The following is a 26640-nucleotide window of genomic DNA, read 5'->3' as shown; positions in this document are numbered from 1 at the left end:
AAGTGATGAAAGGAGATTTGTGCATCAGACCTTTCATCATCCTGCTTTCTGAATGCCATAGATTTAACACAGAAACAAGTCAATATGAATTTGGTACCTTAAAGTTGTAAAGATATTATTATTATTTTTCTTTTCTTTTTTGTACTTGCATGTTTAAGCTACCACCATGGTTTATCGGGTAAATTCATTTCTGCATTGACTACTAAAAAAAAATACAGCATTCTGACTATGGCACATCATTTATTCCTCCTTTACTTGGTAGAGGTGGGCATTTTATTTCACTTCATTTCATTTCACTCTGAGATATGTGTGATCATTACAGGGCAAAGCTGCTGGGAAACCACACAAAAACCATCATCATTTGTAAGACAGCTTTTCTCTGAAGTAAGAACATTAATAAAAAAATAGAATGAATTATTGTGACAGTAGCACTCATTTAAACCCCTCCTGAAATTGCTAACAAAGTGTAAGCTGTCAACAAAACTCTCTTCATCAGCTCTCAAATGCAGTATGTTGCCTTCATTGTGTCATTCTTTGCTAAAAAACAAACAAACACACAGAGCCTTGATCAAGACCACCTGCAATGTAACAAAGGATGTGAAATGTGCCTTTGACATCCACAAAGTACTGTGAATACTACTGTACCTTGGAGCCGCCCAGTCATGGCGTGTACAATCCATCAGTGTGCCCACATAGGTCTTGTTCCGCCAGGTCACATTTACAACAAGGACACCTGTCAAAAGCAGCGCAAAGAAATTAAAGGGAAAAAATGGATAGATTCATTAAAACATCAACCACCATTTATGGGATAATGTGATCACTCTGATCTTCCAACTGCCCCCTCCCCATCCCCCCAAACAAAAACAAAAAAATTGATTTGTGATGAAGTTCACTAAAATACTGGTGTTGCCACATTTCCTAGACTGTGAACGTGATAATAGATCACAGGTGTGGTGTAGTATTATTCCAGCTTTCAGTCCTCCAGAGGAAATTAATTACCTCCTTTCATCGTTTGCCTGAGCAACTGCTGTTTATCACTTAGCATTGGCATGGCACAAACTACCGTTTGCTTATGTATATAACAAATGATATATATTTTTCTTTATGTCCACTTGGCATATGCAGCAGAGTACATCCATCCATGTATAAGGCTGCCAACTTTTGCAGACAAAATGAAGCAACAAACCAAGAACAAAAACACATTGCTGCACATGATGAAAAATGTTCCAAAGGCTAAACTGGCGTTTCCAAACCATGGGAAAACAATATTCATTAAAAAAAATGAAATTTTACAAAACCATAATAAAGAAAAACAAACAAACAGAAATACACTTCAAAATTACTAATTAGCAGTTCTGCATATAAGCATCGTATTGCTCTGCATATCATATGTATAAAATATACCCTGAAATGTGACATTCACACCTAAACTCCCAAAGACTCATAAATGCCTAGATCAAATAACATATATCTATTTCCTATATGTCAAACATTTGGCATCTTATGCATTAGTAGTTTAGATTGATTTTGTGTTACAAGATCCAGCCCTTCAGTGATTTCTGTAATTATGGTTGCAGCATGTTTATTACCAAGCCATCACACATCTATACTGTAACAATTGGGCACATTGATACTCCTAATACCAGCTTCAATCTTGCCAAATATACTGACATAATGAGAATGAACAATGCACCAGACACATCAGTACACCAGGCCCTACCTTGGTCTGTTTCATGCCAAACGATGCCCTCAAGGTTGACTGACGTGCCAGGCTCACATGGTCCGATGCACTCAGGTTCCGTGGCAACCCCAATGTCCATGGTGTCCACGCCAACCGACTGACGGAGGGGCTGTTGAATGATTAGACCAAAGCAAAAGAAGAGTTTTTGTTACAACCATTACTGAACTTGCCCCATAGGAAAACAACAACAAAAACTTTCTCATGTTACAGAGGTATTTCAAAAATTGTGTCTTATTCATAAAGAGGTACTTCAAAAAATATCTCTAGTTAAAGAGTTATTTGAGCTTTAAAAAAAAAACATTTTGGTTTCTTCTTTTATGTGGTGTAAGGAAATTGTCTCATACATGACTGCCTAGAAGGCATCATGGCTAAAAGTGATCACTTTAATATCTTTTGTCTTTTTGCTGGAAAAACCCTACATCAGTAAAAAAAAAAAATGTTGAGTACCAATGTAGGGTCATCATTTTGTGAAGTAATCTCAACTATTCCTGCAGGATTTGAATTGCCTTAAGTTGACAGCCCTTATCTTTGCACATAAACATGACAGAAGTGATGAGGCTTGATGGCCATAATACCAAAAGCTCACAAACTTGCTCACAAATATTGGCAGTAGCGCCCTCATGTGGCAGCAAACAAGCCCAAAATACGCAGACAAAGAAATGGACCCACTGTCAAAGCCAATAGGCACAATGAATGGGAAGGGTGAGGAAAATAACAGAGTATGGTTATAGATGAAATCACACAAGATGAAACACATGAGGAGAATAAGAGTGATAATTTTTCATCTGGGTATTGGTGGCATGTACCAATTGGTAATCAGAGAAAATGATCATGAAGCACTGATGAAGTGAATGACTTCATAAGATAACGGTTTTGAAAATGAAGACATGATTACATCCATATAATTATGCTCATAACCAAAATGATATAACTTCATTCTGCAGTGTGCCAAGGTTTGAAGAGTACTATGCAAAGCAGTGGAGTATTAAAGATGTGCTTAACTTAACCCGTTGAGGATGAGTCCAGCGCACATACTCGGGCAAGTGTCTACAAGAAATGTGTGTTGTAGCAAAATCGAAAATCAGCCCATCCTCAATGAGATAGAAAGGTGTTTGGGGGTAGGGGGGGAGGAGTAGAAAAACAGTCACTCACAATCAGTGTGATCTTGTGTTTTGATATCACATACAATCCCTCAAAGAAAAGAACAAAATTACTAATTTGGGCTCATCTTATTTGTATGTATTTGTAACACATTAGTAAAAAAAAATGACAAACAAAAACTCAAACATAACAATAACAACCTTATACAAAAACAGCACTGAATGTCATGCTTTGCAGAAAAAACAAACAAACAAACAAACAAACAAACAAACTTCTCTAGTCTCCGTACCTGAACATAGGCACATAATTATCATTCCACTTTCCAGGGACAATGTAACAACAAATGAGATGCATTATATAAAAACTCTTTATCTAGAACTTTTCACGTTTGAATTTGATCAACCTGTTAGCTCAGAACTGGGCAATAAAGGAAAAGAAAAAGAAAAGAGGACTGGTGATCAGATTTGTCCCCTCAATCTCCTCTCTCTCTCTCTCTCTTCCTCTTTTACTCTCACACACACACACACACACACACACACACACATAAACACTCACATAAACAGAGTCTTTTTTTCTATCTGTATCTTTCTCCCTCCCCCCCCCCCCCCCCCCCCCCCCCAGTGTCCCTGAGTTTCAGGCTGTTTATTTACTCAAGGGCTCCGCAAAGGTCAGGATGGAAGTCAACTCTGGAATGTCAAGCAGGGCGCTAATACATGGTTGCATCTACACGAGATGAAATGTGTGTCCCATCAACTGCTCGGCAACGTGTTTATCACAGGCAATGGGTGTGGGAAGAGGAAATGGATACAGCAGAATATATTCTGCTACAGACAAATGAATATGAAATGAGAATTTCAAGTCAGATAAGAGACGTGTTGACACACTTTCCCCAGCTGTTTGAAATCTAATGAGCTGTATAAAATGCCGATTGTACATGTCTAGGTCATTGTAAACAGGAAATAAGTGAGAAGTGTCAATAACCACAGTGAATTTGAGAAAAAAAAAATCAGTCTTTTATCTGTTAATCCAAAGAAACAGATATCTCCAGCTATTGTTTCCTCTCCTTAGAAATCTATGTTTCATAAAAGTTTAGTGTGTACAACCTCCATCCATCTCGTTGTTCCAGATAATGAAGACTGTGCTTGAACTCAGCATGCTCATCATTCTCTTTTGCAGGCTTTTATCAGTGGCATTCATGAGGCCACAAAAGTGACTATTCAGAATATGACTTTTCCCAAAAACTGGGCGTTTTTTTTTTAATGATAATTAAAAAAGAATTTGAGCATAACACTATCTCTGAGCACAAATGAGCCTCCCTTTATACACTTGCTCTGCTGTAAATGACCATGATAGTATTAATACCATTTTAACCCTTTTACCCCGGTAACTGCCCTTCTATAACCCCCTTTAGTAACAAGGCTTTCAGCTGCCTTTGTGTATAATTATTTGTTCCCAGTTTACTGCTGGATGCCCACTCAACTGACAAGCATTTTACACAGAGAATTCTGCTGGATCAAATCACACATTTAAAATGCCAAAACAGCTCAGGGTCACAACATTCTGGGAAAAGAAAATATGTGTAATACATTAAGAGTTGTAAAATATGTATTTCAAATGCAAATGTCACATGTAAAACCTTACTGCTATTTGGTAGCCTTCCTATGTTATGATTGTGAAAAAAAGGGGCCAGTAACATTTTCTTACTATGCATGCTTTCAGATGTGGGTTTTGAAAATGTTCACCACAGCCTTACTTGGACTTCTGAGTACAGCTTACACAGACAATATATCACAAGCATGAGTTAATCTCAAGCAGTCAATATACTAATCCATACCATGTAAAATCGTATAACGCAAAACATGCCTGATTAGAAGTTATAAACATATACTGAGAAAATTCTTCCTAGTGTGGAGTCTCCAGTGCATTTTTTTTCCCCTCTCCACATAATCTCAAGGCTAGCCAATCTCCTGAAAATGGCTCTGAAGAAAATAGAAGGCCTACTGTCTTCAAACAGGAAAGGAAACATTACAGCCATGCAGCTGCAGGTTTTATTGCAGGCAGATTGTCCTTCGAATGTGTGTGTGAAATGGGTCCACTGCTGTCAGCCGACCCAGGCTTTACACACGTAATGAATGATAGACGAATGGATAGCAAAGCGTTTTTAAGAGCAGCAAGTCACACTTCGTGTAAAATGCACCAATACACTAAGAGATGAGTCCATTTAATGGTTGTATCCTATAAATAAACAGACAATAGCAAGCAAATCAACAATTATTCCAGTCCCTAAAAAGCTGCTACAGCTTAATACCTTCACATGACCTAACAAAATTCTCCATGTCCTGCACCCTGCATATAAACCAATAATGAAGTAACATGTAGGCCTAGACATTGTAACTACTTTCCACAACAAAGTAAAAGAGAAAGAACCAACATAACTTGAACTCTTTTCACCATGCCTGAGGGATTCAGCAACAAAAATTCAACAACAGCAATTCAGACACATTTCGAGGAAAAATTTCAAAGTTGAATTTTCATATGGAGGGGGGGGGGGAAGGGATAAATCCACTGACTGTCTGTTTGTGTGTGTATGTGTATATGCATTTGTGTGTGTGTTTCAGAGATGAGGAGAGAAAGAGAGAGACTACATCGTATGAACAACATGTGAAGAATACAGTAGGTGGGCAAGGTTTACACTTGAAATGGAGATAGCAGTTCAATGTCAAATTTTTCTCTAATGGCAGGCATCCCATCCAAAGCCGACAAGTGTTGTGGAAGGGCTTCACAAGCTCTGAAATATGTCTTTGATAATTCCCTCTCACACGCTCTCCCTCTCTCGCCCATCTCCCTCCCCAGTTCTCTCTCTCTTGCAGTGTACGTGTCTGTCCACCGGAATGCCTCTAACAGCTCACTCCTCGATGGTGGTATTGCGATGGTGGTATTGCAGTGTACGTGTCTGTCCACCGGAATGCCTCTAACAGCTCACTCCTCAATGGTGGTGTCTGTCTCCAGCAACTGCTGCTGTGTCTCCTCCTCACTCTTGGCTTGCCCCAAGAGATGACAGATGCAGGAGCTGGCAGAGAATTCACCCAGTGAACTTCTGACACGCCAGGAATAGGTGGGGGGAAAACTGGGAGTCAAATACCGAAATACCTTTTGCTCTCATTTTGCCTGGCATTATTTCCCTCTCGTGCTTGTGGTGCGATATGATTCATCATTTTGCTGTGATTTTCATGCACATATCCAGCCTGCTGTGGCCATCATTACATGTCTTTATTCTAGTCTAAAGTAGCAAAATTTCATCCTGTGATATAGAAGAGACAAAATTATAATGAATTGATGGAAAGCAACAAAAACTTTCATGTTTATACCTATGCATAAATGCTTGTTAGCGATTTTGCCCACTCTCAACAAGCTTTAATACTCTGACCCTGTCTATCTGTCCCCCCCCCCCTTCTACTTTTAAAGGCATAGGCCTAATTTGCCATTTGCAGATAAAACAAAAACCTGTCATTAGTGTTTCAAAATAGTCCTAAAATGTGAGTTAGGGATAGAAACAACCAATATGAAAATTTGAACCAGTATAATCGATGTTAAGTATTGTTAAATATATAAAATGTGAACAATACTGTATATGCCATATATTTAGCGAGTCTAAATTTTCACGAATCGGGAATTCCCAACAATTTTGCGAGTGTTTAAATTCGCGATCGTGGAGTCCTGTACTGAACGGAAAAATGTGTACGTGTGTGTCACATTCATATCGGGATCAGAGTCAATATTTTCGCGTGTCTTTAATTTCGCGAATAGCACCCGGCTCGTGAAATTCGCAAAAATAAAAACCTCATGAAATATTCGGCGCATACAGTAATTATAATAAAAATGTTTCCAAACTAAACCATCTACAGTTATGGTCTAATGAGAGAAATAATGATATCTCCTTATATTTTAGGCTTTATTGCAAAAATTCTATATGGTAGTATGTTTTGTGATACAACTGACTTGCACATATGCATTAAAAGTGATATCTTGAACACTTTTTAAATCCCTGCTCCCAAAGGTAAACAGGGCCTTTAAACTTTTCTTCAGCATCATCATCTACAGAAAAAAACACTCTATTGATGTTGGAGGGTGCCATATTGCCTGAAGCAGCTCACACTCTCTATTGGGAAAGTAAAATGAATGAGCTCAAATAGCCATTGGCCAAAATGCCTAAGCAGGAGAGGAAAAAAAATCTCTGTGTACCCTCATCCCAGATTTACTGCTGTACAAGATGCATCACGAGATAGGCAGTAGAGAGAAAAAAAATCAAGATATGTGCTAGTTCGCACACATTTTGCAAGGCAAAATACTGTGAGAGCCAGCTGGTGAGGGGTTAAAAAAAGCATCAAGATTGACCAAGTCTAATGTCACTGTGTGGATTGTGAAAGTTAGTGATTTCTGTGTGTCCATACAGAAGAATGAACAATTTTTTGCATGACATTGCAAAAAATTGATTTTTAAAATCTGTAGGCCTATATTTTGGATGGGTGTAAATGAGCATTTGAAACTGCCTTTTTTTTGTCCAGCTTTTTAGGAGGCTTTGTTTTTATATAACAGAATGAATGATCACCTTTTGCTCTGTTATATTATGACATAAGCATCCAGGGCTAGTTTCAGGGAGGTTTCCTTGAGCCATTAGGGAAATATTTGTGTCTCAAACTCATCTCAAGAGGCAAGATCAGTTTGGAAAACTAGGAATGGTTTATATTTGCTCATCAGAACATAAGAAGAGATTACAGTTTTGAGGCAGCCTCTTGCAGGATCACCACGACTCGGTAGCTCTGTGAGCACCATAAAATTATCAGTAAGTTGCATCAACGCTTCATGTTTTGATCTGTACTATTGTGTTATGGTAACAATAGAATGTTTTCAGTGAAGTCACTGGATCTTTTGGAAAAGAAAATGCAATCAATCTGGGAAGGGCATCACTGGATTCTAATAACTAGGAGAACATAACAAAATGCAAGACAAGAAAGAAGTAAGTACCTCTGCAAAATAACATGACATTATGTGCAGAGAGTCGAGTCCTCGATGGCATAAGTCCAATTTACTATGACCTGGAATGTTCAATGATTTGTCTAATAGGCTTATCTATTTTTTTCAAAACACGGTGAGAAAGAGATCCACTCATGGAGAGAGAGAGAGAGGCAAATGAAACCCCTCGGGACTGTTGATTTGCTCTATGAGAGAAATCTAATGCAAAGCATGACAATCTTTGCTGCATATTACGACATAAATGCAGAGAAGTTCTTTGCAGCTTAATCATATTTGACAGCATTCATCTTTTCATCTGATAGGAATTTAATCTGTTCCCACCTCTACTAGAGTGACTTACACTAATTTGCATGAAACAATAATAACATGAAAATACCTGATACACATTATCATTCTCCGCATATATTGCCAACAAATAATACACATTCCCTAGAATTCATTCACTCAAACCAGCCCACAAGATTAGGGCCAAATTTCCCCTGAACTTTCCAGAGAAGCTAGACGACAGGAAAAGCACAGAAACAAGTTTTCAAATGCCACAAGGTTATTTAAAGCAGAGAAAATAATTAAAGACCACAGCACTGCTGCTTTGATTACATGATAAAATGCTTGCATGTATCACACATGTACACACATATACATAAATTCAAAAACACACATGAATATCCCGCAGGCTGAAGTCAAACAACAATGCAAGATCTCCTCGGATGAATTCTACAAGTTGAGAAAGCTCACAAACTGAGAGGCATACCGCCAATGATCACCGTAAGCTACACCTAAACACATTGCCCTTTCTTTCTTTTCCTTTTCAAACGCTCACCTTTGCTGAGTTTGATTACACTGGGAACTGAATTGCACTGAACTCGCTTATCAACAAGCGGTTAGGCAACACAATGTGTTTCTCTTCTTCCCCCCCCCCCCCCCCCCCCGAGGCAAAGACACTCATTTTCTTTCCACTCTTATTTGTGTTTCCAGACCCGACGCCTCCCCTGCTATGAATGATGTTATTCCCCATGTAAACAGCATATTTCCTCTTCTCAGTGCTGCTTGGGAGTCACAAAAAAGCCCTCATTTCCCTCAAATGATGACAAAGGAGCAAACTGTTTATGACAATGGCAGCAGGAGACAACAGAGAGATTGGGAGAGAGAGATTGAGAGAAAGAGAGAGAGCGAGAGAAATATAAATACAAGGGGAGGAAAACGCAAGCTTGTCTGCCTGTGTGATTAAGAGATTCTGTTTCAATTCCCACTCTCCCGTCCATCGCCTTCCCTCCTGTGAACAATGCTTCAGTAGAAGAAGACGTTTTTCTCTTCTTTTTTTTTTTTTTTTTTTGGGGGGGGGGGAGTAGGTGGGAGTTATTAGTTGTATCATTTTTGCACAGATTGTTTGGTTGAATTGCCTTTCAGTCATGACTAGCTCCTCATTTGGGCCACTATTCATACGGTTGATTGGTCACTGTCAATCACAACGGATGATGAAATAATCCCAAACAAACACAAAAAAATAATCAAAAAAAATCACACGATTTGTAAAAATTGAGATATTAGGAAAAGCCATTAAGGCAACACCTCCACATGTCAAATATAATCCCACATATGAATGACTCTTTCCACGAAGCACAGGATGCAATGCAAAAACAAATGAACAAACAAATAATTTAAAAAGAAACCCTCTTGGTAAGTGCCAATAGTTTCAGGAAAGACCAAAGTGCCTTGAATAGATACAGGAGTCTGTACACACAGAAGTCTGTCACTGTACTTTTTTTTTTGACTCCAGATCAATTCCTACAAAAATCATCACATGTAATACTTGAGCATTGAAGGATACATTACAAATTAACTACCTCCTTGCAGATATCATTAAAATTCAAAAGGAAAGATACACATGAATTCTTTATTGCAGACAGCTCTTGATCACCAAAGATTAACAAAGATCGAGGACACGTGATCACTTCAAGCACCAGGTGGAGTACCTCTCTGCAAAGATTAATAAATAAATCAACAGTAACTGAGGTGCACTCACTTGGTTTGATAGGACTACAGCCATGCAGGTTCCTTCTCTTTACCATCTGCATCTTTCATTAATTCATTGAGCTATATTTACTAATGTACGTCATGAAATAGAAATGGCATAAACTCAGCTCTGAGAAAGAGCTTCCTTGTTTTAAAATAGAGTGGGGAATATAGTGGGGAATATAATGACAAATTTGTAAGAATATCAATGGAACCAGGCAAGAAAGAGATAAACATTTCTGTCTCAGTGGAAGTCAATTATGGAAATGGGTTTTAAGCATCCTGTGGGTTTTTCAGCATTTAAAGGCAGCCGATCGCCATCCCTAATGGTACGTAAACTCCGAACGACCGAAGTTTGTGCATGCAATTGCGCAATGCTACCACTGAGACAAGTGTGTGTGTGTGTGCGTGTGTGTGTACGCATCATACACAAACATTGTCACCGCGAGCTGCGGTGATTGGAGGAGAGAGGCCAGAAGACGCTGCGGCGTGTGTGTGTGTGTGTGTGTGTACGCATCATACACAAATATTGTCACCGCGAGCTGCGGTGATTGGAGGAGAGAGGCCAGAAGACGCGTGGCTCTTTCGGCCTCTCTTCATGCGCATGCGCACTGAGAGTGCGCGTCCATTCGGAAGCTCTCGTGGCTCGCTGGGACAGCCATTTTGGGTTAGGAGATAAGCACAAGGAGCTCTCTTGTAGCCTACCGTATTTTCGCTGACCCATTGAGCCAGCGCTATTCTCATTCGGGGGTCACTACATTTGATACAGAATGGGGGAGGCAGCGTGTTGCGTTCGTCTCCGTGCCGCACAAACCACTCGCCACGACTGAGTGTCTTTAATGCAAGTTGAAGTTACTATCTCCTTTCCATAGCGCTCATAATATTGTTCTCTCTCTAGACATTTTGACAAAATCTCTACCAACTTTTATCAAAGATTATACCTCCCCAAGTCTTGAATAATGTGCATTTATTTGGTGTTTTTTTATATGTCTTGCACAAAATGATGCAGATGCTCCTGACTTTTGATTGCAGCTGCGAAATTTGTGCCACTTTAGTATGACGGCTCACAAAGCGTTCAGACAGAATATCTTATGCAATTTTACAGCCCTAAAGTCCCAATAGAATATCATGTTCAATTCTAACAGCAAAAATGGTATTGAAATTTGTTTAACATTGCTCACGCTATCATCACTGACCTACTGCTCTCCTTTAAAACAACAACTTTCAAACAATGTAATAGTAGTTGCTTTTCAGTCAGAAATGGTCCAACGAAATATATATATATTTTACCAAAAAATGTTATTGTCACAAATACAAACATTTGTAATAAGGCTTGATGAATAAGTACAAAAAAGCAAGAATAGGAACAGACAGATTAGATCAAAATATGAATGAGAATTGTTGATTCTGACAAAAAAAAAAAAAAGAAAGTTGAGATCTTTCTGCCATGGAACAGCTTTCCACCAAGGAACAATTGTCATTACAGCTGAACACTGATGGTGAATGCAGCTATAACTGCCATATCTGCATTATTGACAGATCTTCCTTGCAGACCCAAGTTTTCTTTTCTTTTTTTCTACCCACTACATTGTGTCTCTCCCTCACTGTATTTAAATACAAAACCAACTGAAGGCAAAAATATTGCTCTTTTATAGTCTTTGACTGGCAACGCTAGCTGCCTCTGGGGAGAACCTGTCTACATGCCAGAGATATTTGGGTCAGAGGGGCCAGTAATGGCAATTTTCTTCACTTTCACTGCCTGTGTGGACAAATTCAGGTAATGTGAAACCACGCTAACATCAGTCAAATATATTTCCTGAAAATTACTCATGATTACAAGCAATTTCAAAATGGGATTGTTGGTTTATGGTATGCATAAATGATCAAGTGTAGTGTATGTATGCAGGCTGTATGTGTGGGTGGTGTGTAAGTACATATGTATCAATTTATCTTTCCATTTTCAAGACATATGGGCCTACAGAGTATGCATGGATATCTATACAAAATGTATGCCTACATGTGAATCACTATCCTAAACTCTTTTGTTGTTGTTCTTTCATAGATCTGAATAGTATTAAAGGCAAGATGGACAATAGACAGGTTTACACGCACATCCACATCCGTGCATACATTTTCATCACAAGTGGATCCTGATATAAACACGAAGGCTTGCCTGTGTTTTGTCAACCAAAGCAACGACTCCTGCATGCAAACTAGCTTCTGGGCACTGAAATACACTGGGTATCTTTTACAGATGGATTGAGCAGCTTTCTAGGAGTTCCTCAGAGGGGGTGACCCCCATAGATTTGAATACAGTACGCAGTCAATGAGCCTACTGTTGGCAAATTCTGAAACAGCTTGAATTACAGTCCTTGACTCTCATATTTCCTCCCAATGACTTGCCAATAGATATGAATCCAATTTTTGAAAGGATAAAAATGATTAAAATGCTTCTAAGCTGTTACAGCCTAGCTTTCCGTGCATTCAGATGGAGACACAAAAAACACAAAAATTCAAAACCTGCGGCATTTTACGCACTCTGAAGACATAATTGCAGCAAAATTTGTGGTCTAGACCCCCAGCGAATTTCCTCAGGACCTCATTCCATGCACAGTATGTGAATGCACTTTCATCCCACAAAGATAAGAGACTGGAAAATGAAAAAGGAGGGGGAAATGTACTGGTTGGGTAATTGCATTCTAGCTTGAAAGCTGCATTAATCATGTCAGTATGAATTTGAATTGATGTTTGACTCCAAGTAGGGCATCAGTGGGGAGTATGGCTCAGTGACAAAGAAGCAAACACACATGCAGCCATTTCATCTGTGATTCAGTGGAGGTTGTATCCTCAATGTACAGCTCCTGGGTATTTGGAAATGAATGTGAATGAAATCACAACAGCAGCTCAGAGAGAATTGAAGCAAGATGAAAGTTGGTATCGTTGCACAAATGACATTTCCCTTGATAATGACTGAAATTGTTTTAAAAAAAAGACAGTAATTTCGCCTCTAAAATGGCTACCATGGTCTCAGAAGTGCTCTTCTGGCTCAATTATCATGCAGTGAATGTCACACACTTTGTCCATCAATTGGAATTTGGTGATTTGCTAAGTCAATGATGTTTCCCTCCCAGAGTAATGACCCTATTTCCAAGGGATACACTGCTCCGAGATGTCTTAGCAAGGAGGTACTAGGCCTAGTACCTCCTTGGTCTTAGGAAGAATGGGGAGTAATACCTTTACATCGAGGCCATTGACGCACCAAGCTGATTTTCCGAGTGGTATTAGTGCAGATGAAACATTTAAAAAAAAAATCTTGGACCTGAATGACTCTACAGTAAACCCTGCACAGACTTTTCAGCTACTATAATCGGATTTTCTGATGATCGTAAGAGCACTAGGTCACATCACTGGTGGGGGTGGGGGAGACTTATGGGCTTTAAGTGATTAATCAGGTACTTTCGAGTATGGCCAGTGGGTTCCCAGATATTCAATTACTGGGGCATCATGGTAGTGGGGTTTCATAAATGGCCAAACAGCAAACAAGTCTGCCAGATGTCCTCGTTGCCATTGGCATACTCCTGACTCTCAGCCATGAGGCAGGGTGCTGTAAAACCAGGAATGTTTGTGTGCACTTAATTTTGCAAATTTTGCAAAGAACCAAGATTCGCAAAAGCAAAATGCACTCAAAAGTTCTTGTCTACACTACGTGCATTTATATGCCAGTAAAAATGTGCAAATATTTCATGCCACCAAAAAGGCCGTTGGCTCCAATTCACAAAAATTATATGCTGCGAATATATCTTGCTTTACAGTACCTACCTGGTCCTGCTTTGGGGTGGGGTGGGGTGGGACAGGGGGACATGAAAATGCATTCATCAATCATACCAATACCCACACAGACTTTTGTTCCATGATTCATGCATGAGATCAATATTAAAAGTTCTATTCCTGATTTTAGTAACAGGAGCTAAACTTTTCAGTCAGTTAAAAAGCTGGAAACACTTTGTATGCCATTACAAAATGGTCAAAGGTATCCATGAAACCCAACTTACTGCTGGCTATTATCCTTACATCTGTTCAGAAATAACATGAATAAGGAACAATTAAAACAAAGCCATTGAATGTCAATCATATTTTTCTACCACAAATAGGAAGTCATCACGCCTTTGTGTCAAACTAGATTCACTTTTTTTTTACAATTTAGGAAAACAAATTCTCATACTCATCGCAAGAAAAGAGAGTGTCCAAACAGTGTGCAGGTCATTGTTTTTAACATTTCTAAAATTTATTTTTTTGCCATGTTTTGACAACAATGCTGCATCTGCAGTGTACACCACAGATGTTAAAGGAGAGAAAAAAGCACATGAAAACAGTAATTTTCACACTAAAATGAACTAAAAGACAAAAACCTGTGAAATTGCCTTCTGCTGTGTTAGTGTCACAAAAGATTGCTCCGAGTGCAGCTGCATATTTGATCAAGATTCTACGGACATTGGTAAAGTGGGGGGACAGAAACGCTGTGGAGAAGGACAATCAATAATTTCTGCCCATATTTTCATGGCCATGAAATATACATGGCACCAACTGACCGAGAAAATGAGGGAAGATGGCCGATCAAAAACAACCTGTGCTCTCATCATTTTTATCTGAGAGCTTGCTTTCTTTGACCAAGCCTTCGCAACCTCTGCCTCAGATTCCTGAGTGCTAAAAGTTGGATTTTATGGGTCAACTCTGGCCATAACCAATTTCTAGGCTAATGGACAAAACAGCTTCCCAGGGCATTATTAGCATATGAAATCAACTTCTTTTGGGCATAGCACGCTTTCTAAAATGATGGGTTGCCTGACTCTACCCTTACAAAATTCCAATAGTTGTTATAGATTCACAAGTAACACAACTGGATATCTCTGCATTTGGGGGATTTTGGAGGCTTCATGGCATTGAACTTGAAGAACGGTGCATTTTGGTAATACAAAGCTGATTTTTTCAGGATTCCAACATGGCAGCTACGGTAAAATATCAACGTGGTAAAAGTTTGGTTTATTTCAATGCTGTTGAGTATTTAACATGGAACTATCACTTTCCATCAAATAAGATGTCCTAACATCAGCCTATGTACTAATTCCCATCCCGCCACAAACACACACTCTCTCTGTATTATGCATGGACAAATGTATAGCAGAGAAGCTATATGATAATGTCTCGGCATTTAATGACAAGCACCCTGGGATAACTGAACAAATTCTGAGGGGAGACATAATTTATATGCGAGAGAGAAAAATGCCACGTGCAATCATCTCACCCTCCTCTTCTCTTCTCTTCTCTTCTCTTCTCTTCTCTTCTCTTCACTTTCACTCTCCCTCTCTGCTCTTCATTTCACCGAAAATCTCTCCTTCGTGTGCTCTTAATGGAGAATACCAAGAACAGTTATGCAAACGTAAATGCCAAAAACGACTGAGCTGAGATGGACATCTATTTCTCCAGAACGTCAGACTTGGGGGAGCAGTAAGGAGATTGCCAAGGGTAGAGGAGGAGGGGGGGGGGGGGGGGGGAGAGAGATGTGTGTTGTAGGAACAAGAACGTGAGAGAGTCAAGGGGTATATCACAGCCTCACAGTTCCCCGTCCATGATCAGAGTGTGACGCATCAATAAGGGACAATTTTTAGCGCACTGCTGCCAAGCCCCCTCCGTTCATGAATCATTAACCCCAAATCCTGATAGCATGAATTCCGCGTCTTTACTTAAAGCACTTAAAGGCCCCAACCTCCGTCTCACTGTTTCTTTCTCACTCTTTCTCTCTCTTAACCTCTCTGGGTTTTTTTCATCTTTAGCAGCCATGATGCTGCTTCCTTCAATCCCTGGCTAAAATGTCGCCTTTCCTTCTGATCAGCTTGATAGCTCATAGCAGCTGGGAAGGCTTCGACTTAGAGGTGATGGCTCAATGCAATTTGACAGGAATAAACGTACTGAACCAACAAATCTATACACCGAGACCCAAATTCCTTTATCAGCGCTCTCCTTTTAAATGTGACATGCTAATGCCCGTCAATCTTTCAGTCATTTTTTGTAACAGCATGGAAAGAGAATCTTATTCTACTTGGATTTCATTGTTATCATCAATATTGGGTAAGAGGGAGAAGATGCCCACATTCACTTCCACTTCAAACCACAATTAATGTAAAGCTTTCACTGATTCTTTGACTCTGTCCATTTTACTGCTGTCTCTTATGGGGAAAAAAAATCAAATCTGATGTATACAAAGCATGCTCTAACTGTTCTTTGTGAGGTTTTTTTTTTTTCTGAACAGCTGGGGCTGGTACTGCAGTAACAAAGGAAGCAGCACAGAAACTTTCTATTCTCCAATCTTGTCTAAATATCATATCTTAAGTATATCTAAATATCAAATGTCCTCTGTAGTTTCCTTGAGAAAATATGGAATTTGCTATGGAGCTGGAAGAATATATCTGCCTGTTATCATTCCCAGTTTCACTTTTATCAAAACTTCCCACTCACCCATATCTAGGGCACTACACTTGAGGTTTGCAAAATATACATTCTTGATATTACACAGCTGCATGCAAGTAATTTTTTATTATCTATTCCTTGTTTTACAAGAAAATCATGATGAAGTTTTTTGCCTGAATAGATTTTCTCTCTATTTTTTTGTTGTTGCAAAGCCATCACTGCAATTAGATGAGTCTCGACAAACGATAGTTGCATTATATGACACTACAACACTCGTGAGACTATCCCAGCTTTCACATATACCGAGAGTGCTTAATTTGAGACACTATTGCAACGACACATCACTAGAATCATGTTTCAAATCAAGCATTCTTGCCATGTGAATTCAAACTGGAATTGCGGAGGGTGATTTGAATCGTAATTCCAATCTTGTTTCAAATGACAGTCTAGAGGTGTTTTCCAATCACATTTCATCAGAATTATGCAGCGAAATGACCATATAAAAGTAATTGACCTGTCTTGGGGACAGAGTTTATGATGACCTTGCAACCACTTTCGCAGAAAGACCGTGCTCCTAAAGTGCTCGCACTGCAGTCAAAACGTGCGCTACTTACAGCTCAAGAGTTTGGTGGGAACTCGCAAAAAAAACAAATCTCCCCTCCTCGCTCTGAAATAAAAAAAATGGCAGAATCCACGAAGCCTTTCTTGGTTGTGTGAACAAACAATGATTCAAATTGTAATTGCAATCGTGTTTGTAATTCAGCATTCAAATTACGCACTCTCGGTACGTGTGAAAGCAAGGTACACGTATGACATCACCACCTCACCTAATTTGCAGTTGTGGCTTGGCTGCTTCCTTTGTTGGGCTTCGAGAAAACATGACATCCAAATATTCCACTAATTCTGCATTTTTTACAGTGATTTTGATGGAACCTTCACCATTCTGTTTGTCTATTTTTACCTTGTTACAAGCATGGTTAAGGTATTGCAAAATGGACTCTTAATTTTCCCTGAACACTTACAGTATCTCCCATGCTTTCTTTCAAAATAAGTGAACACTAGGAGGTACTTCCCCTTTGAGTCTAAACTGATCAGTTGTCTCTGCCCCCCCCCCCCCCCTTTGCTTACAGTTGATAGCATAGGCCTGCAGTATATAACAGCAATTTCAAGAATGGGGTTAGCCTGAATTTCAATAGGCTACGACCACCACATATCACAGTGTTCTTTTAACTGCGGACTCTTGTAAAGACATTCACTGAATGCTCATGGTACTTAGGCTCCTGATCAGCCCTTCAGCCATTGTAGAATTCAATGTCCAACTGAATTCAAGATGGAAGACACACATCATCATGGATGTATAGACCTGGATTATTACTGTGTCAGCTAGTGAGTACATCGTGTGATGTATCAGGCGAGATCGATGGAATGCATCATCAGTCAAACTCATTTTGATGAAGGCAAAACTGACAGGCGAATGCTACCATGTTAAAAATGACATTCACACAGCATTACATGTGGTATATAAACACCGCACACTTCCATCATGACATTGGGTCTTGAATTGCTACCTACTGTATATGAATTTTCTACACATTAACCATGGCATTCACAAAAACAGACCTTTTTTTTACAACTTTTAATACAAGAGATTACAAGAGATTCAGTGCTATTAATCATATAAACCAATTAGGGCCTATACACATCAACAGTGACACAAGAGCATCCAAGGTGCTGACTTCAGAAATTGACATACTGTAAAATGAGGAATGTTTACGTGCATTTTAATTTCGCGAGAGCCAAGTTTCGTGAAATTAAAATGCACACTAAAGATCTTGTCTACACTATATGCATTGAATGGTAGAGGTAACTCGCGAAAATTTCATGCTGCCAACAGGGCCGTCAGCTCCCATTCGTGAAAATTTTATGCCGCGAAAATATCGCATTTTACAGTAGCCATAATACCACTTTTCATTGCAGACTAGCAACAAAAACATTTATTATTCTCTAAATAACTTTCAAATAATCCACTACTGTGTTCTGCACAGGAAAGTGTTTTTCTGCATGCATTTCAGTGTTATTGGCTGGCTTCCCTGGACTGTATAACTAAGAAGGTACATCATGTAATCATTAATTTCTTAGTTTGCTCAGCTGGCCTAATTAATATGTCAGTATACCTAGTTTCTTTCAATGAAAGCACAATTCAAGAGACAAATTCTGCAGATACACAGCGATAACATAGGCCTACGTGTTTATGTGCATTTAAATTTCGAGAATTTAGCAAGAGTCAACATTCACAAAATTTAAATGCACACAGAAGATCTTGTCTACATTATATGCATTGAATGCCAGTGACAATTTGCGAAAATTTCATGTTGCGAAAAAGGCCATCGGCTCCAATATGTAAAAATTTCATGCTGCGAAAAAATTGTGCTTTATAGTATTGTTGACTACAACCTTTCACTACCGAAATAAAATCAAGGCAAGGCTTTTCTATTTCTTACCTCTTCTCTGTCTGCCATCTCCCCCAGTAAGATTCTATTAGCTTTCTAATATTTTGACCCATCTAACGTCATAAAGGCATATTTCCTGAAAAACAGATCCAAAAATAGGGAGGAAAGTATAGCAGAAACGACCCGAACCGGTTCAGCACTTTTTCAAGTATCCAACAGTCACGCAGGGGATAAAGCAAACTGTGTAGTCAAGCTGAATGACGTGAAGTTAAAGTGACGAGTGTGTAGCTTGAGTACAAAGCTCGGGTTCACTAGCAAATTTACAGGACTTCCTCGAAACATTTGCCAAACAAAGGACACGGAGGAAGGCGATGAAATCAGTCGAGTCAGTGTCAAATGTTCATCCCCCGATTTTTCAATTTTTTTCCTTTTCTCGCAAAAACAAGCGGACAGCCAACATTTCCTTCCTCATTTTCCCAGTTTCCTTGACTCTGACTGACCTGCCACATGCTAATGCGATCTCCCACGCCACACGAGGGGGGGCTTGCAGCTAAACCGTTACAAATGGAATGCGAGGAAGACGTTTCCAATCTCACAGTGATCATTCCGTCAGTAAGGACAGGGGGATTTTGAATGAGAATTCGCCCACATGAGGAGTTGTAATTGATTCCTCAAAAGCAAGGCTTATATGTCATTTCCAGAGTTACACGGTGGGGGGCCGGCACTGCGCTGAATTTGACAATTTGCCAGGAGTACTTTTCCTAAACAAAGTGTCTTATATCCTATTAATGAAATATAAGCAATGAATATCAGAACTCTTTACTTTCATATGCTGAAAATCAGGACACTCTTTAATACATCTCACAGGAGACCTTTGTTATGTTTTTAATCTGCTACTAAATATAGAAAATAGCAGCAACAGAATGGGAGATATTTCATATAAATGCATAGTTCCATGACATTTGGTCCTGACAGCTCCCATGAAATATCGAAGCCACACATAAGTTTCGTAATCCTCGACGTACAAATTTGATGAGGTAATAGAGTCATCGTCACTGATCAGCATACATATTGATATATTAAATGACAGAGTTGAATCAAATTTTACAGCGTGAATTATTGATCGGCACCATAGTTATGTATACAAACCTGGGGATTTACTTGATAATGCTATTATCGCCTTTCTCACCTCATCTTAGAAAATGTGGTCGTTGTCACTAAAACATGTGAAATTCTAGTCCCATAATTTTTAAATTTGTGTCTGATTTCAGTGAAATAAGACCTCGTTCACTCCAGTTAACGATCAATAGGGCCTGCCGTCTGAACGTAACTTTTAATTTCTAAAGCATTAAAACCTGAAAGTTACCTTGCAGCAAGCCCCATGTGATCTAAATGATGGTTGATGACGGTACTACACCAACTATATCCCTCAACCTATATATTACCAGAAGGATTGAGGGATGGGGGTTTTGTTGGGGAGAAATGGAAGAGGTAGTGGACAGTGACAGTTTCCAATCAATTAACCCCATGGCATCCACAGGATGCAGAGGTACATAATTTGTCTGCCGCATCAGCCCCGGGGCGCGGTGGCGGGGCCTCTGAAGAGTGTATTGGATGCAGGCAGGCAGGCAGGCAGGCAGGCAGAGAGAGAGAGTTTATACACGGAGCTTGTCTCACCACGGGATAAAATGATTGGGTCATTGTAGACACCGAGGCTGCCCAGAATTCCTCTCCTGCTTGGGCCCCTGACACAAACAGGGATTGGCAGGCAAGCCACACGTTTCCCGCACCGCTGCGAGGAGTACTGGAACTGCACACACAACACCCGACGAACATTAGTTAAAGGACATACGACAGGGGAGGGTAGTAAAATTTCATCACCTGAAACTGAAAGTCACATGTAGGTTTAAGTTGCAAATATGGTCCAGTGAAAATATTCCCCTGGTTCAATTTGTTGTATTCAGGAATTTACAGAATTCAGCTGTAGTGACACATATACCAAGAAGCAGCACATTTTATATGTCAGCAAGAAAGTCTGAAATGCTATGCATAGTCTCATCTTCATTAAACTGCCTAAATCTCCCTCTTTATGGTTAAATGTTTATACTTGTCTTCCTTTAATTGGAATGGGCATGGACATCTTCCATCTCTTGGCTGACATGACTGATCAAACTCTGCTCACTCTGCCAATATAAATCCTGGCTAAATCTGCCCAAAAATGTCCAGTTTATTTTTAGTGCATGCAATCCAGATCCACACCCAGAAACCTCACTCGCATCAAATTGCGGTTTGCGTCGCTGTGGGGATTTGTTGACAAGTCCATCTTGATGAACAAAGTGTATAGAAGGCGAAACCGCGATCAAAAGCACTTGGCTTTCCGACAAAGGATCAAGAAAACATGCAAGTCAACTGAACGCTGAGGTAAATATGGGATTCTTTGACTGTTGGTGAAATCACAGAACATAGAATACAGCAGGTACTGTAATTGTAAAACACAATATTTTTGCGGCGTGAAATTTTTGCAAATTGGAGCCAACGGCCTTTTTCACGGCATGAAATTTTTGCGAGTTACCTCCAACATTTAATGGGTATAGTGTAGACAAGTACTTTCACATGCATTTTAATTTCGCGAATCTTGGCTCTAGCGAAATTCGCGAAATTGAAATGCATGCGAACATCCTCGTTTTACAGTAACTTGACATGCAAAGAGAAATCATGGTCATGTGACTGCCATGTCACTAACCTGACATTCTCTTCATGTCTTCATTAAAAATAGATGATAATTACACAGTTGCCACCAGTGAGTCGTGACGACCTTGTGGTAGGAAATACAGGAGATAACATTTGCTGCAGACAAAGCAAGCATGAAAACAACAATCACCCTCCATAAATCCAGTCTGCATACACGCGGTCAAAATGCGTCATTTGAATCATGATTTGAGTGATGCATCATTAGACTCATCAATTCACATTTAATATGCACTCTTGGTACATGTACGTGTAAAAACAGCCATCACTTGGTCTAAATCTTATTTGCATACACACAGACAATGAAGGCTTTTGTAAGTTGGCATAATCAAGAGAGAAGCAAATATTTTTTTTTCTGGTGGGTTTAAATAATTACTTTGACCTTTTACTCCCATCGGCTATGACATACTACATACCATTTTAACAGCCTCTCATTATACAAATGATGTTAGCATTTGCCAAGCAAATGCCACGGTCATGTCAGGGTCCCTTTGTCCAATTGTTGGAAACCACAACAACCGCAGCCGAAGAACACAAAACATGTTATCACTTTGATAGTAGTGTACATGTCAACCAAAGCTGTGCATACTTCATGGGTCGGCTGATGATTTTGTTGGCATTTACCACATCCTCCTTACATGTATCCCGCCCCCCCCCCCAAAAAAAAAGAAAACAAAACCAAACAAACAAACACACACACACACACACACACACACACACACACAAACAAAAACAAAAACAAAAACAGAAACTAAAAACAGTATCACAACAGCTATACTGAAATATCATATTCCTCAAAGCGGTAAAATGCATGGCCTTGTCAGCAGCTTGAGCATTCAGCCGTACGTGGTGGCTGTGACTACACATCCCAGTTGATTAATCAGTCTTCGTTAAACAGCCTCCCTTCCCTCTACCACCTCCCCCCCCCCCCCCCCCACCAACCACGGCTGTCTTGCCAGCGCTAAACTGGAGAGAGAGCAAGAGACCGAGAGAGGGAGAAAGAGAAAACGAGCATGATTTGGCAAGCTTGCAAACTTGCAGTCCGGGCAGACAGTACCCCGATACTGCGTGTTAGGATCACGATCCCCAAAACACGCCGCCTAATTTGATACTTCCACTTACACTCCAGCACATTCTGACGGAAGAGTCAAAGGCCATGTCCAGACTTGCACAAAATACTACACATGTTAATGGATACTACCAAACTCTCAATCAACATTCATTTTCTTGGTTTACCCTTGAAATTACGCGTAACTTTAAAGGTAAACACATCGATCTAAGGTAGATGTAGAGACTTACTCCCTTGCCATAAAGCGGTAGTTTCAGTAGGCCCTATACTTTGGACGTCCCACTATCAGAACAACATGCAAAGTACTCAGGCTTTCTTTAATAGATGGCCTACATACAAAGAAACATGATTCATGAAGTCTGCAAGATACACAAGCTGCATGGTAACCACACCTATCAATTTCATCAGCTGTAATTACCACATCATACACCTCGTTCTCACTATTTTGATCTGAAATTAGATACTTCCACAAAGCTATGGAAAGTCAACACTACCAGGAAGCAAAGTCGCTCTTTGATAAGGCAGTCTGAACGCAGCTATGTTTGACAACGTTTGGATTATCTCTTCTCAATTATCTTGGCACACAAGCATTCCCTAAATCCTCAAGGAAGTCGCCATGGATACATCTCACATTACATATGGGGTCCTTTTAATCCCTGGCAGATTTGCTTTTTTTGTTTTTGTTTGTTTGGTGTTGTTTTTTTTAAATCAATTTCCATACATTACTCTCTCCATTGTATATCTATGTAATGCTGAATATTTGGAAGGAGGATACATGCTTTGAAACTAGGATGTAACATACAATGCATTTTTTTTTTTTTAAAACGAGCAAGTTCTGCAAATGCAATACAACAAAAGAACAAACATTTGACGTTCTTGTTCAAACAAAGTTGATTACATAATTGTCTACAAAGAAATAAATGAAGTTAGCCTAAATATATATGTTTTGTGTTTCAAACTCTTTTGCATTTCAAACTCTTTTGCATCTAAAGACATTCACACTGGCAGCTGAATTGTGACACCATACACACACACACACACACACACACACACACACACACACACACACACACACACACACACAAATATCATGACATATCATATTCATTTATTAGTATTTTAAGGGCACACTTGCCACAAGTTCTTAGAGATGTGCCCCCAGCTATCTTTACGTATGTATATTAATATTCGCTGGAAATAAATGTCATTGAACTGAACTTGAGCTGCTAGGCAACTAACTAATGATTGAAAGTGAATTGCTCACGACTCTCATGGCATGATTTGTACTCCAAATTTAGAGTGGCTATGTGCAGCTGGCTGGACAGGTTATTATTTCATCAGTTGCATGCAGTGACAGGTGTCAAACCAATTATTAAATGCTCAATATATTGACAGAACTGGTTTTGGTGCATTTTTGTGTGTGTGTGCAACATCACAATCTTCAATCAATGTTGTGCCATATCCCAATTATGAATACCAGTCTTCTGTGTTCTCAACAAGTGGCAAATGATTACTATACAAAAATGGAGCAACTTTTCAAAGAGGATTTTGATTTCAAATTATGTATCACCAGATAAGAATAAAATATGAACAAAGAATGTACAAAGTCTATCAAGTCCACTCTTACACATGAATTGACAACCGCAACAACACGAGGTGCAAGTCCCTCCTGCGACATGAAATGTTCACGAATTGGAACTGACAGCCTTTCTTGGTGGCATTAAATACTTGCAACTTGTCACTGGCATTCAATGCATGTAGTGTAGACGAGAACTTTCTTGTGCATTTTAATTTTGCGAATCCTGGCTCTCTCGCGAAATTAAAATGCGTGTGAACATTTCTGGTTTTAAACTATACAAAGGTGCATTCACATTTACGGTGAAATACTGAGTCATTTCGAGCAGTCTGTAAATATGAAACCAAAATACGCCATGAAATACATTGTGAAAGACCATGTTACATGAAGTGGTAATTCAAACTTTGTGCAAATACATTTGTGAGGTATGAATGTGAATCGTGTACCAGCGATTGTGCCACTCTGTTTCTCTCACACAAACCGACAAACTTCCTGTCTTCTCCCCATAAGAGATACGCACAAGCACAGTGCTTACCTCAAAGAGGTGTACTTTCGAGCCAGAAATACTATGCTATTTTATGAATGAGAACAGTTCCAGGTAATTTAAATTACTGAAGTATTTCACTAATGAGAAAGGTGCCAAGAAGTTACTACGGTATTCAATAACACGCGATACAAACTACCAATGCATCCATAGAAGTAAGTCAGGGTGTCAGTGCACACAATTTCCGCTAGCTTGACCCTCTAATAAACTAAAGAATATGATGTAAATGAGGAGCGCAAATATCAAACTGATGAGGAAGAAGGACCGACAAGAAGCCAGCTTCATGAAACCTTACACCAATCACTACTTATCAATTTACAGTTTACAATACCCCATCCCATTTGCAATTTGTTACAGGACAATTTCATTCAACAAAGGAAACATGGTTTATGTAGTGTGAACCGGGGTGAGGGCTGTTATCCAAACAATGTGCATAACGGAGCAAAAATAATTTGCTCTTTGCAAATGTCTCTGAATTGTTCGCCATGAATGGGATGGGCTTTTCACACTTGGTTGACATTCATATTGGCTAATATGACTCAGAGACTACAGAAAAACGAAAGAGAGAAAGAGAAAGATCGGAGAGAAGGGGAGGGGGAGGCGATAGGGTGTAATTTTGGCCAGTTGTCATGGGGATAGGTGCATGGCGAAAAAGTGGCTTACTACTTGCATATCGGAGCGTGAACTCCCTCTGCCTTGCCCATGTAGTAAAGGCCATTGGATATCAAGGGTTCTCATCACAGAGTAGATCGAAATTGATTCCCCAGGGGACTCCGCCATACATATCATCATGGCACCGAAATAAAGGAGGAGGGGGGGAAAAAAAACCCAGCAGCTGAGAGAAAAGAGGAGAATGAGGCATGATGCAGGTGACAAGCAAGCAATATAGGTCATGCAAACATCTCAAAACCATCCCTGAACATATTCCAAAACAACAGGATGGTGTATTTTCACTCAGAGAAAGGTAAAGATGACTTGATACGCTCCGTGAACTTCCAGCTAGAATTGTCCATCCATAACAAACACGACAAGTAACATCAGTTTGATCAATTCTACTTTCACCCAATTAAAAAAAAAAAAGAAAACACCTTTGTGCCATTTCAAATTTAAGTCTGTTAACTTTTGCATACATTGTAGTCCATTGTTGGCTTCTCATGGGCAACAAACAAATTTCTATTCATATCCTAAGTCAATGGCTTGAAATTATAATATTTCCAACAGAGAAAATAGCAAGTTTGAAAGGAATGACAATCCCAAAAATGAAATGATCATCGGCTCTCATCATTTTACCATTGTCATTTTCCAATGCATACTAAAGACACAAAACATATCAATTAAAAATGAAGCACAATGCATTTTATGACACCCTCAAACCTGATTAAGGTGATATGGCCTGGGAAATACAAATGATGCAGCCATACACAGGCCAAGAAGAACTCGTGAATCACCCACTGTCTCTTGATGGAGGAGGCACATTCGACTCATCTATCACCAATCATCTCAGGTATTCAGGAGCATTTATTTAGGAGTAGCCTCCTCGATATCTCCCAGTCCTACAATGTACATGTGTATGTCATTCACTTTAGACAAGATATGGCAACAGTAATTATCTCCTCCACTTGCCCAAGTGGGTATCAGGACAAAGGACCCACACTTCCAACAGGCAAGTGCCTACGGTAATCATTTTACTTGCCCAACAGAGAGTTTTAGCTGCCCTAGGCAAACGGGCAAGTGAGTTTACAATTTTGTGCATGGCGCCCTCGAGCTTACACTTCGTTTCTCTTTCATTGTTGGCATAGCCTCTTTTGATGGCCTGTAACATGCACTGTCATAAATGTATTGGTGTGCATTTCTATGCAGGAAATGTGTGGCAATGCCGGGTTAAACACACTGTATGTT

General features: G+C 39.6%; 1 protein-coding gene across 4 annotated transcripts in view; it reads right to left on the bottom strand.

The window, feature by feature from the left end:
• LOC139736044 (uncharacterized) overlaps nt 1–26640 on the bottom strand; it is an 88676-nt gene that overhangs the window by 4989 nt on the left and 57047 nt on the right. For all 4 annotated transcript variants that reach the window (XM_071646790.1, XM_071646789.1, XM_071646791.1 and 1 more), the window contains exons 4-5: nt 1721–1850; nt 646–733 (exon numbers count right to left, since the gene is read on the bottom strand). In XM_071646790.1, coding sequence (XP_071502891.1) covers nt 646–733; nt 1721–1850 — 218 coding nt within the window. The remainder of the gene's footprint in view (nt 1–645; nt 734–1720; nt 1851–26640) is intronic.

This window comes from Diadema antillarum, unplaced genomic scaffold (genome assembly GCF_040938485.1).
Source record: "Diadema antillarum isolate AM-2024a unplaced genomic scaffold, OU_Dant_1.0 seq00000620_RagTag, whole genome shotgun sequence".
Taxonomy (NCBI): Eukaryota; Metazoa; Echinodermata; class Echinoidea; order Diadematoida; family Diadematidae; genus Diadema; species Diadema antillarum.
The sequence above is the reverse complement of the archived record's forward strand: the minus strand, read 5'-3'. Positions and strand labels throughout refer to the sequence as shown.